The following is a 17867-nucleotide window of genomic DNA, read 5'->3' on the forward strand; positions in this document are numbered from 1 at the left end:
CAATTTTGGAAAGGCCCTCGCACAAATCTCATAAATCCTAATCTGTTTCTCTCGAGAGAAACAGATTATCTTTGAGCCCCAAGATATGTCCAAACGAGCAGAAGAAAATGTAAAATATAAAAGTGCTCAGAAAGCATATGCCATCACAAAGTATGGAAAGGAAGATCAGCAAATGAAATATAAGTGGGCCACATTCATCTGACGAATAAGCAGATTAAGCAGTCCGGCCTGCAGAAGAAGAAATCCCGAAGCGAAAATCATACAGCAGTGCAATGGATTGCACATTTTCATCTCCTCAGTCAACAACAATAATCTGAATTTGTATAGTACCTTTAACAAAGCCCTTCACAAACAGAATCAGAAAATGGACAATGAGCCAGATATAGAGCGGGAATGACCAAAAGCTTAGTCAAAGAGGTAGGTTTTAGGGCGGAGAGGAAAGTGAAGACGCAGAGGTGTTTAGGGAAGGAATTCCAGAGAATGGGACCTAGGTGACTGAAGGTACATCCGCCAATGGTGGGATGAAGGTGTGGGATGCACAAGAGGACGGAGTCGGATGTTTTAGTGGGGGTAGCGTTGTAGGAGGTTACGGATATGGGGAGGGGTGAGACCATGGAGAGATTTAAAAACAAGGATGAGAATTTCCAATTGGATGCATTAGAGGATTGGGTCCAATGTAGGTCAGAGAGGATATGGGTGATAGACGAGTGGGACTTGGTGCAGAATAGGTTACGGGTAGCAGAGTATTGGTTTGGAACTCAGGCTACAGAGGTGAAAGGCCAGTGTCTTAACCCACTGAGACACTCTGACTTAGTTTACAGAATGTGATAGTTAACTGGATATTAAGATGTATTTAACTTTTTGAGATGCTCCTTTTTGGATATCATTTAAGGTGACTTTTCTTGTACCATCTGTAACTGAAGTGTGCTACAGAATTTCTCTTTGTACTTATTCTAATAGATAATGAAGTTTATGCTTGGGGTAATAATGCAATGGGTCAGTGTGGACAGGGACACACATCAACCCCAATTACTAAACCGAAGAAAGTAACTGGTTTGGAAGGAATACCTATACAGCAAATCACTGCAGGAACCTCCCACAGCCTGGCTTGGACAGCTGCACCAACTGATAGGTAATGAAGTAACTTTACAGTTGAATAGACTATAAAATAGTACATGCAGTTTTCAAAATGTGTTTATAATTCTAAAAGCAAACTTAAAATAAATTTTTGAATTTACAGTGCTAAATATTAAGTGAGCGTGCGAAAAGATCTATCGAAGCTTATTCCTATAGTACCCTAACTCTCATTATTGCATGCAGTCTCATTTTGAATGTCCTTTGTAGGTTTTGCTCATACCATCAATATCCTGGCCGGGGGGGAGGGGGGAGGTCACCATTGACCAGAAATTTAACTGGACTAGCCACATAAATACTGTGGCTACAAGAGCAGGTCAGAGGCTGGGTATTCTGTGGCGAGTGACTCACCTCCTGACTCCCCAAAGCCTTTCCACCATCTACAAAACACAAGTCAGGAGTGTGATGGAATAATCTCCACTTGATCTGGATGAGTGCAGCTCCAACAACACTCAAGAAACTCGACACCATCCAGGATAAAGCAGCCCATTTGATTGGCACCCCATCCACCACCTTAAACATTCACTTCCTCCACCACCGGTGTACCGTGGCTGCAGTGTGTACCATCTACAAGATGCACTGCAGCAACTTGCCAAGGCTTCTTCGACAGCACCCCCAAACCCGCGACCTCTTCCACTTAGAAGGACAAGGGCAGCAGGCGCATGGGAACAACACCACCTCCAAGTTCCCCTCCAAGTCACGCACCATCCTGACTTGGAAATATATCACCGTTCCTTCATTGTCACTGGGTCAAAATCCTGGAACTCCCTCACTAACAGCACTGTGGGAGTACCTTCACTACACAGACTGCAGCAGTTCAAGAAGACAGCTCACCACCAGGTTCTCGAGGGCAATTAGGGAAGGGCAATAAATGGTGGCCTTGGTATTAGTCTTGTTGCTTTTTCTGCACCCTATTCAATGCTTGTATCTGAATATTGTGCTGTGGTGACAAGTTAGCCTTGTAAAGTGCAGGCCCAGTATATCATCAGGAAAATGTGTTCTGGTTATTTGCTTTTTCTTCTTATTGTGCTCATTAAGGTAAGGGATGTTAGTGCTGGTGAATAGTATGTTCTGGGCACCCAATATGAATATTGACCACTCGATAATAGCACGAACAGATGCAGAGTAAAGCACCCTCTACTCTGTCTGAACAAAGTCCCTCCCCGAGTGCTCTATCCAGTGTGACTTTTTTTCCTGTTGCCCACATCAACCATCCTGTGTCCAACTAGTGCCAGATTAAGGACAGTTTATAGGCTCTTGCCTAGTAGGAACTACCCCTTGCAGCAGCAGCCGGAGGAGACTTTCATCCAAGACTTTTATCCCATCCAGCTTCTAGAGCTGGGAGGCCAATTTCTAACTCACTGCGACAGCTAGAATTTATTTACTTAACCATTTTTCCAGATATTGAAAGTGATGAGTTATCTATCTCTCTGGTCATAGAAACATAGAAACATAGAAGATAGGAGCAGGAGTAGGCCATTCGGCCCTTTGAGCCTGCTCCGCTATTCAACGAGATCATGGCTGATCATCCAAACCCTAGCACCCGGTCCCTACACCGACAGCCATCCCACCCAAGCTCTATCCCCGTAACCCCGTAAGTCCTTTTCTTAGACTTCCCCCACCCCCCACACACACCTTCCCAGCCAGTCCATTCTCATTCAAAGCTTCCAGTAATAAATTATTTTGTATAATTAAGGATACCAGTATTTTGAATAGTTGTGTAATAGAATGGTTTGAATTATACTTTAATATTGTGGAAAGCTTTGACAGGATGTTTTAATAGATTTTAGTTACATATAAGAACATTTTGTTATTCGACGTAACTATTGGTCATGTAAGGTTTCTCCACATTTCCCAGATAGTGGCATAGGTGGAGACACAAGTAAATACTGGAATTTTTTTGTGATCAACCTAGCAGAATAACTTGGATAACTGCTGTAAGTTTTAAGGTTGGAGTTACTATAGCTTTAAACTAGTTATACAGTATCCTTAATTATTTCTGGTATAGGCCTGTTTTTTTTTGAGCCAGCATTGTTTTAATAAATAAAACATTTGAACATATCTACTTTACTATCATCCCTGAATAAGCTAAACAATTTATCTTTTATCGTAAATGTTATTCGTATTTTGTTGCTTATCTTTTTTTTTAGACAACTGGTAGCCTGGCACAGGCCTTTCTGCGTTGATCTGGAAGAAAGTACTTTTAGTTACCTGCGAACATTTTTGGATAGGTACTGTGATGGCATTAACAGTGATGTACCTCCACAACCTTTCTTCTCTCAAAGGTAATGTCAAATATTTTTGATGTATATCTTTAGGACTGTGTAAACATATTGACCTAGGAAACAATCTTGGATGCTTTCAAAAAAGCATTCTTATTTTGACCACCTACGTTACTTTTATCCTAGACTCGTTTTTGATAATCACCCAATATTATTGCCACCTTGCTCTTGCCAGTTCTTTGAACTGTCTACAAATCTCCTCTATCTTATCTGTTTGGCCTTTAATGCACAACAAGAACTGTATCATTTCCCTTCCTATTCCTAAACTCTATCCATGTTGATTCTGTCTTGCTGCAATCCCCTGTAATATCCTAATCTTCTGGCATTGTGTTGGAATTCTTTTTTATACTGTTACTCTACCCCCTTTTTTTCCTGTCACTCATCTGAAAATATTATAACCAAGAATATTAATGGCCCAGAAATTCCGGTTGGAGGCTTCCCGCGGGCGTAAGCCCCCGACCTGCACAAACGAACCGCGCCGACTGTAATGCTCTGGGCCCGCATAGAATTCCGTTGATGTGCCTCTTCAAACTGCTGGTCCCAGGGGCGCAGGTAGTTCGCAGCGTCCCTGGGATCACGTGGGCCATGGGGAGTCAATTGGAGCAGGGAATCTCCATTCATAGATTTGACAGGAAGACCTGTCAAATCTATGAATAGAGATCACCCTCAAAACATAAGTAAAACTTCAAATAAATTATAAAAAAAAAAAAAATCACATTATTAAAATGACTATGAATTACATATTTTAAACAAAAATTTAAATTTTTGAAAAAAATAATTAAAGTTTTTAACGGGGCTAAAAATAAACTTACCTTCCTTTGTTAAAATTATAAATAAGTGTTAAAATTTTTTTATTTTACTGATATCACCTCTTACCAGGCGCAGCTGCTACCGACTTACCCGGACTGCATCAACCTCGAAAAAAACGGAAGTTCCAGGCGTACGCGCTGCCTCTCTGGTGCAGGCGTTTGACCTGCGAACCCCTTTCTTCAGAGAACAGAAGTCCCGGTTTCCAGCTCATGCGCAGTGCATGCGTGAAACCGGCACTTCCGTTGGCCCTACTGGAATTTATGGGCCATTAATAAGTTCCTAGTCCTGTCCAAACCTAATCCACGTTTCCATTATAGCTGCTGTATCATATCCCTCCATAGTTTTTCATGCTTCTAAATCTTCATTTTTGTTTTGAATTCTTTGTTCATTCATATACATACACTTAATCAGGACTCAAACTTCTTGGTAATCTAAGCCTTTTTATAATTCCTCTTGTGATCTGGACTTTATTATTTTATGGTATGTAACACGGAGAAGTGGTATGTCCTATCTTACACGTCCACCATCAGTATTTGAATGGAACTGCCCTTTCTATGTCACTGATCCAGTCAGCCCTACTCTCTCCCCTTTCATAAAATAAGTTTATATATAATTCAAATTATTGTCTTTCTCATTGTATCTGTTATTACTGCTTCCTGCATTGTTAGTAGTTTGTTTCCTTCCAGGAAAATAACTTCCTTTTTGGAGGCACATTTCCTATATAGTACAAAGAAAGAGAGTCACATCGGTAGCACCAGGTTGCTCTTTTGCTTCTCCAACCCCCAACTCTAGCATTAAGGACTGTGGATAAGCTGCCTGTTCTTTTGGTTAGAGTAAATTCATGAACCAGGAAGGCTTTAAGAATAGATAATGGTGACCACTTCAGATATCCAAAAGTTTAATATAGAATGTTAAGAAAATGATTTTGGATATCTGTTGTATAGATATTGTTTCGTTGAAGATAAGATATTGATTGATGGAACACCAGAATTCCTGTTTCAAAGTCTGTGTTTTGGAACTATATAGGTCCCACTAATAGGTTTGTGCTTTTTTTTTAAACAGGGAACACCATCATTTTGTGTTTCTTTGTTTGAAGCTGCTTTCCACACATCTCTCCCTGGCTCAAGCTGGAGGAACTGGAGCTGCTGTCCTCGGACAACAGGGTAGACCACTAAGGAGCTTGCTTTTTCGGCTAATAGATTCAGATGTCCCAAATTCCATTGAAGAGGTAAATGGGGAAATCTGGGATTACTAGTATTATCAATAGCTGCCCTACGATGTTCTCTGTCTTTCTGTGAATATTTTATTATGATTGTCTGTTCCAAATAATATTGAGAGTTATGAAAATTGGCATGTTTTACACCATAATCTTGTTTTAAGGCTTGAGTGTGAAGATGAGCTCTCCATTGAGCCAGTTTGGTGCACGCTGCCCTCTGAGTACTGCCGTGGTGATGCAGGTTTCATTTACCTAATGCCATTGAACCACTGAACCAGTCAGCACTGCTGGAGAGTTCCCAAGTGAAGGTCAGGTGGTTGGGAGAGGGGTGCCAGAGAAATAAAAATCAGAGGGAAAGTTGTGTCCATGTTGCTCTTATGTAACTCCTAGCAACTAGGTCAGAAGGCATTGTGGGTGGAAGTTTCCTGCCCACCCTCGATTTCAGTAGTTGTATGGCCCAGGGAGACCTGGGGACTGGTGGTAACGTTGCCTGTACCAAATTTATAGTATATTTTAATACTTGTTTTAGGCAGCACATGCTCAGGTGTAATTTTTGCTGGCATTCTATTCTTTTGGGGAGAGCAAAAGGGTTGGATGTTTGTGTTGACAAATAGAGGACTTTCACACTTTTGACACACACAGGTTAATTTATTGGTCCTGATCCTAGTGGGGAATACTGTGCTATAAGATGCTGTAATGTATAGGAGTGACTACAGGTCAGTGAGCCTAACATCTGCTGTGGGTAAAGTAATAAAAGGCATACTGAATGTGAGACAATGAAGCACCTGGGTATAGTAAGAGGGAATCAACATCCATTTATGCCTAACAAATTTACTGGAGTTTTTCAAAGAAAGGATGAACACTTGTTTAGATTTCAGCAAAGCTTTTGATACCATAGCACATAAGCTATTAGTCAACAATCCAGGAGGTATGGAATGAAAAAGCAGGCAAGTTTCTGAGGTGGATTGAAAATTGAAATGGAAAACTAGAGAAAGCAAAGGATGATTGTGAATGGAGCTGGACCAACATGGGAAGGGAGCCGTGCTAAGGAATTCCTGTTCATAGTGTTTGTGATTTGGAGCTGGGATAAATATACATCCAAGTTTCCACGTGATACCAAAATGAGGAGGGAGTTCAAACACTAGCAAAGAGTAAACCAAGTACAAATAGATCTGGATCTGTTAGGAATAGAAAAATTGAACCCCAATAATATGTTTGAGATTGTCACAAACTCTAGAACCAAGGGACACCAGCTGAAGCTTAGAAAAGGAGATGATGCACAAACTGTTTAGATTTAACTTTTTTATACAGTGGGTGATGAATGGACTACAGAGGGACGTACTAGAAGTAAATAATGTTGAAAAACTTTAGTGAGAATTGGATGGGTATTTTAGGGAGTGGGTATTTGCGAGGTTTTTTAAATTCATTCTCGGGATGTGGGTGTCGCTGACAAGGCCAACATTTATTGCCTATCCTTAATTGCCCTTGAGAAGGTGGTGGTGAGCTGCCGCCTTGAACCGCTGCAGTCAGTGTGGTGAAGGTACTCCCACAGTGCTGTTAGGGAGGGAGTTCCAGGATTTTGACCCAGTGACAATGAAGGAACGGCGATATATTTCCAAGTCAGGCTGGTGTATGACTTGGAGGTGGCGGTGTTTCCTGCTGCTGCCCTTGACCTTCTAGGTGCTAGAGGACATGGGTTTGGGTGGTGTTGTCGAAGAAGCCTTGGCGAGTTGCAGCATTGTAGATGGTGCATACTGCAGCCACGATGCGCCGGTGGTGGACGGAGTGAATGCTTAAGTTGGTGTATAGGGTGTCAATCAAGCGGGCTGCTTTGTCCTGGATGGTGTTGAGCTTCTTGAGTGTTGTTGGAGTTGCACTCATCCAGGCACGTGGAGAGTATTCCATCACACCCCTGACTTGCACCTTGGAGATGGTGGAAAGGCTTTGGGGAGTCAGGATGTGAGTCACTTGCCACAGAATACCCAGCCTCTGACCTGCTCTTGTAGCCACAGTACTTATGTGGCTGGTCCAGTTAAATTTCTGGTCAATGGTGACCCCCCAGGATGTTGATGGTGGGGGTTTCGGTGATGTTAATGCCACTGAATGTCAAGGGGAGCTGGTTAGGCTTTTTCTTGTTGGAGATAGTCATTGTCTGGCACTTTTGTGGCACGAATGTTACTTGCCACTTCTCAGCCCAAGCCTGAATGTTGTCCAGGTCTTGTTGCATGCGGGCACGGACTGCTTCATTATCTGAGGAGTTGTGAATAGAACTGAACACTGTGCGATCATCAGTGAACATACCCATTTCTGACCTTATGATGGAGGGAAGGTCATTGATGAAGCAGCTGAAGATGGTTGGGCCTAGGACACTGCCTTGAGGAACTCCTGGAGCGATGTCCTGGGGCTGAGATGATTGTCCTCCAACAACCGCAAACATCTTCCTTTGTGCTAGGTATGACTCCAGCCAGTGGAACGTTTTCCCAGATTCCCATTGACTTCAATTTTACTAGGGCTCCTTTATGCCACTCTTGGTCAAATGCTGTCTTGATATCAAGGGCAGTCACTCTCACCTCACTTCTGGAATCAGCTCTTTTGTCCATGTTTGGACCAAGCTGTAATGAGGTCGGGAGCAGAGTGGTCCTGGCGGAACCCAATCTAAGCATTGGTGCGCAGGTTATTGGTGAGTAAGTGCTGCTTGATAGCGCTGTCGACGACACCTTCCATCACTTTGCTGATGATTGAGAGTAGACTGATGGGGCAGTAATTGGGTGGATTGGATTTGTCCTGCTTTTTGTGGACAGGACCTACCTGGGCAATTTTCCACTTTGTCCGGTAGATGCCAGTGTTGTAGCTGTACTGGAACAGCTTGGCTAAAGGTGCGGCTAGTTCTGGAGCACAAGTCTTCAGCACGACAGCCAGGATGTTGTCTGGGTCTTTGCTGTATCCAGTGCGCTCAGCCGTTTCTTGATATCACATGGAGTGAATCGAATTGGCTAAAGACTGGCTTCTGTGATAGTGGGGACTTAAGGAGGATACCAAGATAGATCATACACTTGGCACTTCTGGCTGAAGATGGTTGCAAATGCTTCATGTCCAGGGCTCTGCCATCATTGAGAATGGGGATGTTTGTGGAGCTTCCTCCCTCCGTTTGTTGTTTAATTGTCCATCACCATTTACGACTGGATGTGGCAGGACTGCAGATCTTTGATCTGATTCGTTGGTTATAGGATCGCTTAGCTCTTGTCTATAGCATGCTGCTTCTGCAGTTTAGCATGCATGTCGTCCTGTGTTGTAGTTCACCAGATTAGCACCTCATTTTTAGGTATGCCTTGGTATGCGCTCCTCATTGAACCAGGGTTGGTCCCCCTGGCTTGATAGGGTTTTTAGACAATCCGGTAGTTTCATCGTCAACATTACTGATATTAGCTTTTTATTCCAGATTTATCGAATTAACTGAATTTAAATTGCTTAGTTGCCGAGGTGGGATTTGAACTTGTGTCTCTGGAGTTAGTCCAGGTCTACTAGTCCAGTAACAAAACCACTATGCTATATTGTACCTGTTGTTTTGGTGATCTGCAAGCATGGGCTACTTTCTATTTATGATCCTGTACCTAACTGCTAATTTTAACGAGAAATGTAGTATGACAAAAGGACATGCTGCGATTTTACAATAAATTGTTTTTAGGTAAATGAACCATTAGATCTATTTTATTTTCTGCTGTAAATAACATGATTGTGACCTGCACATCGCAAATTATGCACTGATTGACTAAAAGCTATATTTATGTGTCACACAGGCAGTCAACGAAACACTTTCAGTTGGTGCATCCTTACTGTTGCCTCCACTCAGGGAACGTACTGAACTTTTACACAATCTATTACCTCAAGGTCCAGAGAGATGGGAAAGCTTATCAAAAGGACAAGTAAGCAATGGCATTCTGCAAGGCATCTAATCATGTATATGCAATTATGCAAATCTCACTAATGTCTTGTAGGACACCAAAATATGCATACATAAAACTTTCACCATTTTTTAAATCCTGTACTGTATATGTTTTCTATCTTGTAACATCTGTATGCATTTTTTAGTAAATTACTGTTGGATATTGTTCAAATAAAATTAGAACAGTGCATAAAACTTCATTTTAGTCCCTTTCCATAATATTTCACATTTCCTTCCTGTTACATTTTCTTCAGTGTTAGGCATGATTTCCCAAGTAGGAAGGCAGGATAGTGCCGTTGCACAGGCGAGGAATAAGTTTTGACACCACATTTTTCTCGCCTCCACTTGCCATCTTTCCTTGATGGTCTAGCTGAGATTAGAAACTTGCTGTGTAGGAAATTGGAGGTAGAACCCTGGATAATACAAGTGATTCACAAGAATAGAATTTGAATGTTTTGAGAATTGAAAGTGTTTTGCAGCTCTGAAATGTTACATAACTTAAAATTATTTGGAGTAAATGTCTAATAAACTAAACATATGCAATGTGCAATAGAGTATTTAAAGTAGCATAGTCTTGTGGGTGTAACTCTAATGTTGTCATTTTCAAATATTCATAATTTGAGAGAAATTAGAGCCACTTTAATCCTTTTTTATATTTTCTATAGTTTGTAAGAATCACTAACATTTGCTATCAACTTAATCGCTACTGTGTATTCATTTGTTCTGTTGTCCTGAATACTCATAAAATTAAACATCTGAAAACAATATTTCCGGAGACTTAACATTATAGAGATGAAACATGTCTTTGAATAGGGATTCCACTGGTTATTGGTTACATACAGGTTCCAATTCCTGATCGCTATATACCTGTAGTTCAGTTCACTAGCCAGAAGAGGCTAAATAATCGCTTCCTCTGCTTTGTAGCTGCCAGCCATTTAATTTCACTGTGTTCTAGTTGTGTGACTCTCTCTCTCTCTCTCTCTCTTTTATAAGCAGTTAAAATAATTTCTCTATTAGAATACTGTTGGCACCCTTCGTCATATAGACAAGCAGAGACTCTCAACATATCCTCTGTAAAGAAAAATGATGAATAACATAACGATTTTTTTGGAAAAATATCCATTGTGGGAATGAATGTGTTGCTTTGCACTTCATCCAGGTTTAATGGGCACTATTTTTAGAACTCAAATCTGGGTGTAGTTTTTTTTTCCTCAGTTGAGTTAGAAATTGTAATTACGGTGCATGTCCACACAATGCTAAGCTAAAATTTTTTTAAATAAAAGCGTACAAAGTTAATCAGAGATTTAAAGCCTGCATCACTACACTGTGTCCTCTACTGAATGGATGAATACAGTGTTCTGTAGAAAAAACTGCAATATCTTTGCTTTTCAGTTTGTTGCACTTTTCTTGCCTTCTGCTGAAGAACCATCGAAGTTTACAGCACAGATGGAGGCCATTTGGCTCATAGTGTCAATACCACTCTTAACTAGAACAATTCAAAACTAAGCCCACTTTCCCCATAGCCACGCATCCTTCCCTGCTTTAAATATTTAAAGTCATAACGGCACAGAAGAAGGCCATTCAGCCCATCGAGTCCGTGCCGGCTCTCTAGAGCAATCCAGTCAGTCCCATTCCCCCACTCTATCCCTGTAGCCCTGCAAGTTTATTTTATTCACTTAAGATTCAATGGTCTCTGCCTCAACTGATGGCTAATGCTGTATTGTAGTTTTATGCTTGCCGTCAATAACAACTTGGATTTATATAGCACCTTTAATGTAGTAAAACGTTCCAAGGTGCTTCATAGGAACGTAATCAGACAAAAATTGACACCAAGCCAAAGAAGACGTTAGAATAGGTGACCAAAAGCTTGTTCAAAGAGGTAGGTTTTAAGGAGGGCGTAGAGGATTAAGGAGGGAATTCCAGAGTTTAAGGCTTAGACAGCTGGAGGCCGCCAATGGTGGTGTGAAGGAAGGGGGATGGACAAGAAGCCAAAGTTGTAGGAACGCAGAGTTCTTGGAGGGTTGTAGGCAATGTTCCTTGTAAGCTGCTTTGTTCTGCGCGGCCTGTTTCTTTTAGTGCACGGTCCCTTTAAATTTCCACCCACGCGCGGTATTTACAATGGAGAAGCCAGTGAGCGGCCTGTGCGGGACCTTTCCCATTTGCGCAGCTGTGCACCTTAGAGGGAACATTAGTTGTCTGGCTGGAGGAGGTTCCAGATACCCATAATGTGATCATTCTCCATATATGAATCTTGAGTATGAATGTCAGCACTTTATTAAACTATAGGGGGCATTTCAGCTGAAGACTGAGTCTGTCCTTACCTGACACTTGCTAGATAAATGCCAAGAAGCAGGAGCCCTGGGTCACTTTTCTTCTGTTTCCTCTGTGGCTAGTTATAATGGTGCACCATCAGCCCAGCTAAGTAAGCACAGATCAGAGACTAAACTGGAGAACTTCCTGATCTCTTTGACTCAGTAATATGTTACCTAGTGGGCCTTAGCTGGAGCACACAATTTTTTTGTTAGTATTAGAGTTAAGAACTTGACATTCTTAGCACTTGACTTACAACTAAATTCCCCTTTAATTCACCATTTTATTGGTCTCTTTATAATTTTTAGACAATATTTCAAATTATTGGTCTATTATTTTTTCAGATTATTTTCTAGACTGAAACTTTAACCTTATTGATGCTAAATGCTTATTATTGAGGGACAAAAATTGTACTTGCTGTAATTACTGAACAGCGCAATGTTTCGGTACCTAGACTTTGTCTGAATTCTTTGGTACAGGTAGACTACCCTTTATCCGAACTTCCGAAAACCGAAACCTTCTAAAAACCGAAGGTTTTTTCGTTCAGCGTAAGCCGTACGCACGACGCCGACCCAGACCCCCGCCGACCCCCCCCCCCGCCGACCCCGACCCCCACCCTTTCGGATAAGGGATAGCCTTTATCCGCACTTCCGAAAACAGAAAACCTCTGAAAACCGAAAGTGTTTTCGTTCAGCGTAAGTCGTGCGCACGACCCCGACCCCCCCCCCGCCGACCCCGACCCCGACCCCCCGCCGACCCCCACCCCCGACAAATTTCCCAGTCTTATAAAATACCTTCCGAAATCCGAAATTTTCCGAAAACCGAAACACGGCTGGTCCCGAGGTTTTCGGATAAAGGGTAGTGTACCTGTAGTTTGGAATGTTATACATAACTTTAAAAAAAATTATTTAGCCAAAAGGGGATTGGTATATCTGTGAAATTAACCATTAGCCAAATTTTAGTCAATCTGTCATTTTTTTTAAATAGAGAATGCAGTTGGATATCATACTGACCAGCCTACAAGACCAGTCTCATATCGCATCACTGCTCGGTTACAGCTCACCTGCTGACATAACAGAAGGCTTCTCACAGAGCTATTCTTCAGATCAGGACTCATCCAATTCAGGAAATATCGACCACTTTCACTTAGCAGAAATCCTTTTGAAAACTCTCTTAAGGAACATAGGTTTCTACACTGTAAGAATTTTAAGCGTTTTCTTTTTAAGCAAGAAGTTGATATTTTCTTTCGAACTGTTACCTCAATTTTCTTAATTGACTTTCTCAAAAGGAACGTGCGTTTGGTGAGTTAGAGAAGAACAGTGATAAACAGCAAAGTAATACAACCCATACGGAAAGTGGACCACCTTCCCATGTCCGTCAACTGCTCTCTGCATTGCATAAACATTTGCTGGCTCACTGTTATGCAAATTCTACTGCTAAGGTAATGTCACTGGAAAACAGCATGATTTGTCAACTGCTCTTTTTTATAAAAAGAGTAGTAATGGAATACATAGGAGTACTTGCAATGCCATCGTCCAATCTCGGTTCAGACGATATCAATAGCAACTTGCACTTTTATAGTACTTTTCCTCACACTCAGTGTTGCGGATGAGAACAGAAGAGGCTGGGGAGGAGGCAGAATGAGGTGGTTAATGGTAAACAAGATCTTGAGTCATCCTTGCTCTCCAGGATGATCCTGGAGTAATAAGATAATTTGTCTCTCCCTGCTTTTGACCAATCATCAAACCAAATCTTTCAGTGGATGACCAGGCTAGTCTTTCTTCAGGTGCAGTCAGAAGTGCCACCTACAGATTTGAGGTTGTAAATGCGGTGGTTGGAGCAGGGGAATGGTGAGAGTGGGAAACTTGAGGGGTACAAGGGCATCGAAGATTGAGCAAGTTAAAAGACTTTTCATGAATAAGAACATAAGAATTAGGAGCAGGAGTAGGTCATACGGCCCCTCGAGCCTGCTCCGCCATTCAATAAGATCATGGCTGATCTTCGACCTCAACTCCACTTTTCCGCCCGATCCCCATATCCCTTGAATGTATGATGTAATTTTAGGTTACCTCTCCCTTAGATTAAAAGTGGCTCTCAGTTTGGTGTCAACTGTTGGTGTGCTCTATGTCATTGGTATTTCATAGTTTTCACACTGAAATATTAAGTTGTCATTACATTACTGCTGGTTTACTGGGCATAATTTGCAGCAGATAATATTTCCTGGAATTTCCGTAGGGATAACTTAGGCAGAAGATTGACAGAAACTTCTGAGAAATGGCCATTTACATCTTTTCTCTGGGGTTTCCGCTAATCCCCCACCGAAGTTACACTGGAAATTCTATCCGTGTATTTTGAGATCAGCTTTCTTTGTTCCTATAGTTCTGCTGCAAGAATCATTTTATGAAACTGTACAGGTTGATTGCAATATTATTTATTTTAGGAGCAGTTAAATGTAGATCTGCTGCATAAGCATTTACACTTGCTGCTGCTGTATGCGTCCGATACCTACAGGCGATCTGCTGTTCTTCTGAAAGAAAGCTTGCTGGATAAAAGTGTCACAGAAAAATTGCACGGTAAGAACCCCACCTTATCCTGTGCAGCTATCTTCACAAAAATACAGCTCTTGTTTTCCATTATAATATAAACAGTTCTTTGGCCCTATGCCACAAGCTCTGTACCCTTGCCACTGACTACATCCCTCTCTTAGCCATTGACCCAGGCTGAACCAGAGTGTTCACAACCTCAGCATCCTATTTGACCTTAATTTGAATTTCTGACCCTATATTCTTTCCAGCATAAAAATCAGTTACTTCCACCTCTGTAATACCACATCACATCACTGGTGCCACCCTTCAGATGAGGCGTTAAACCAAGAATGCATATGCCTGTTCAGATGGTTTAAGTATATATTAAAGATTTCATGGTACTATTTGAGGAAGAGCAGAGAGTTCTCCTGGTTTCCAGAGCAATATCCCTACCGCACCAATATGCATAAAATAGATTAACCGGTCAATAATTTCATTGCTCTATGACTCTATGGGGGCGATTTTGCCAGCCCTATGGAGGCGGGACTGCCAGGAAAATGGCAGAATTTGGGGGCGGGTGCCCAACCCGCCTCCATATCATCTTCCCAGGAGGCGGGTTGCTGTCCCGCGCCGGGTCCCGTCTCCTTGGAGGCAGGGAAAGATTAAAGCCTATTAACTGCCAGTTAACACACAGTTAACAGGCAGAAAATAGGATTATCACCATTTTGCCCTCAAGTGCAGGCTTCCCAAAGGCTCCAAAACCCTCCAGCACAGCGAGGCGAGTACTGGGTCGTCGGAGGGGTGGGGTGGGGTGGTGCAAAAGTGTGGTGTGAAGGTAGTGATGGGTGCGAGAGTATAGAGGTGAGTATCTGAGGTAAGTGCAAAGTGTTTTTAAAAGTGTACTTACCTTTTGCTTCTTCCTGCAGGCTTCAGTCAGTTTCTATGCGGAGAGACTCGCACCTACGTGTTGGGAATGACAGGTGGCCATTGCATTCTCAGATGCAACAAACATCTAATTTCTGTATAAGAAAGAAGGTTGATGAGGTCTTGTATGCAAGACCTCATCAAACTGCAGAGATTGTCACTGTTTGACAGCTTCACAGAGCTGTCAAACGATGACAATTCATCTGTCAAAAATTTTTGACATGACATGTCCTACGTTGACGTGCTCTGCAACCGGCTTTCCCTTAATTGGCCTGCTAAGCCTGTTGGGCGGGCTTAACAAGGTCAATCAAGGGAAAATAGCGTGGGTTGGCCACAAATCGATGGAGGCAGGACATCAACCCGACAAGCAGCAGTCCCGCCTCCAATGCGCCCCCATTCACAAAATTGCCCCCTATGACTCTATGCTCTTTGTGGAATCTTGTGAAACTGACTTCCATGTTCGCCTACATATCAGTTATTGTACCAGTGTAATTTATTGTACGTCATGTGTTTAGCGATGTTCTAAATGATATGATAAGGCACTGGATAAATGAAAGGGTTTTTTTTAATTTTATGTATACATCTGAATAAATTACACATGTTTTTAAAAAAGCTGTTCATAAAGCTATTAATGCTTTTGAGGATTATTTTTAAGCAAAAAAGTGAATCTTTTTCAGTATTTAATTATATTAATAGTTCACACGGTGGGAAAATAAATTGGGCACAGTTCCTTGGTATAGAATTAAGTTATATTGCCAGATTACAGTGCTGCGTAAACTATCTGCTTAATGTTTTGTGTCACACAGTATTTTGAATTAATGACTAAGTTGTTAAGTTTGTATTATTATTTAATAGAAAAAAAAGAAACCAGCTGTAGTAGATATAAAAGTCAGCATTCTGATCGGTGACTACTGAAAACTTTGCTGCTTTAACATCTTGTTCTCATTTAAATACTTTTTTTCCTTTTAGGTATTCTTTTTAACTCTGCAGCTGGAAGTATTTTGTGCCAGGTGATTTACTCCCTTCTGTTGCTACCTGTTAGCATTGTACGACCTTTGCTGGGCAAGCTTCTAGATCTGCTTCAACCTCTTGATCGTCTAAACCGTCTTTTACCAGCTGCTTTGTTACTGGAGGAGCAGGAGCTTGAATGGATGATGCATGGTTAGTGTGGTTATTTAATCTGGTTTCTTTGTCACTTTACTGATGTGTTCTTTTCAAAAGAAGTTGTAGGTGTTACAAACAAGCCTTTCTGTTATTGCTGTGTTATTTAAAAAAAAATTAAATCCAAAAGGGGCTGGAAGAAAGTAGTTTATTTCAGGTAGAAAATCAGGTTGTTATGCAGAGCAGTGGATTTAAGTGCCCTTATACTGAAGCTATTAGTCTCTGGCAGCTACATTGTGGGTCCCAGACAGGCCATTTGTACCATTTAAAAAAAAAAATGATTGCCTCATTCCTCCCACTGGTCAGCCGGTGGAAGACCCACCCAACCCGGTGTGTGATCATGGCCCTGAGAACTGGGGAGATGTGTCGCAGAATATGGCCTCATGGGGTGATGGCAGAGATCTCGGGTGCTTCAACTGTGACAAATTAGGACACAGTGTTGGTAATTGTTAGTACAGGGAAAACCAAACCCATGTAATTCCGAGGTGTGCAGAAATGCCTCGTGTAAAGAATATGATATTCCTACGCTCAGTCTCGGAGAACAGGCAGACTGTTATCTAGAGGTTAGATGACCTGTCTTCAAGGTTGCACCGGCTCAGTTGCTGTACTGCTCTCCAAAATACGACGAGAATGTCACTTATGTTTTGCAATGACACAAGTGGCGAGGTTGTTCCTATCTACTGTGCAAGTACAGCAACTTCACGCCGTTCAATGCATTTCAGTGGTGAGGCAGATGTCTTCCGAAGCTAACGGCAGAGTGGTGCATCCCGGACAGCAACTTTTGGATTTCCACGTTTAACCTCGCATTTGACCTTGCCTGAAGTTGCCGTAGCATTTGCACATAAGTAATGCCAAGCGCTATTAGCCTCGCCGTTACTTTCACAGCAAGTTATGGTCCAATAGTGTGTTGGCTTGTGCACCATTTGAGAAATTTAGTAGAATGCATGCATATTATAATTCAGTAAGGTAAGTTGTGCATAACTTATATTCCTTAGAATCTGGAAACAATTCGGAAAAATCCATTCCTGCAGATGTTAAGTCTTGGATTTGGCTGATTGATATGGAACGAACCATTTCCTTTACTGTTGGACAGTGTCTTGGAGAAATGCTGCAAGGTCCTCTTTGTTCACCAGAAGAAGTGAACTCGGCGTACTGGCTACAAAGCCAGCTCCTCAGCAATGGCCTTGAAATTGACTCTGAACAACTTGGTAGGCTGATATTTTTAACCTCATTTGTACCATTTAAAAAATGTAACAGACTATGTCTTGACTGAGCTTCTATCAGGGGTTTTAATCCAGTACTACAGGTTCTGTGTAATTTTCTTTGCACCTTCACGTTAATTTTTTGATGATCAAAGGATTTTATGTTTGAGAAACTGGTTGTTGATGGGTTCTCACAGATCAGCTCCTAGACTAGAGCCAATGCATGGGGCTGCTCTCCATCAGTGATGTCACCAGATGACTGGAGATAAGGTCCAATCGGACAGCTTAATTTTTAAAATAAATTTCAAGTTATTTTGATATGTGCATATATTTTTTGGTGGACACTAGAGAAGTTTTTGA

The 17867-nt window shown here is 41.7% G+C and overlaps 1 protein-coding gene across 4 annotated transcripts in view; it reads left to right on the forward strand.

Annotated features, from left to right (window-relative positions):
* LOC147123467 (putative E3 ubiquitin-protein ligase HERC1) overlaps window positions 1-17867 on the forward strand; it is a 491571-nt gene that overhangs the window by 99338 nt on the left and 374366 nt on the right. For all 4 annotated transcript variants that reach the window (XM_085973371.1, XM_085973346.1, XM_085973361.1 and 1 more), the window contains exons 10-18: window positions 961-1132; window positions 3285-3419; window positions 5289-5454; window positions 9240-9365; window positions 12683-12892; window positions 12984-13136; window positions 14136-14268; window positions 16114-16305; window positions 17301-17513. In XM_085973371.1, coding sequence (XP_085829497.1) covers window positions 961-1132; window positions 3285-3419; window positions 5289-5454; window positions 9240-9365; window positions 12683-12892; window positions 12984-13136; window positions 14136-14268; window positions 16114-16305; window positions 17301-17513 — 1500 coding nt within the window. The remainder of the gene's footprint in view (window positions 1-960; window positions 1133-3284; window positions 3420-5288; window positions 5455-9239; window positions 9366-12682; window positions 12893-12983; window positions 13137-14135; window positions 14269-16113; window positions 16306-17300; window positions 17514-17867) is intronic.

Source organism: Somniosus microcephalus, chromosome 2 (assembly GCF_052327205.1).
Source record: "Somniosus microcephalus isolate GS21.2 chromosome 2, FLI_Smic_1.0, whole genome shotgun sequence".
Lineage (NCBI taxonomy): Eukaryota > Metazoa > Chordata > Chondrichthyes > Squaliformes > Somniosidae > Somniosus > Somniosus microcephalus.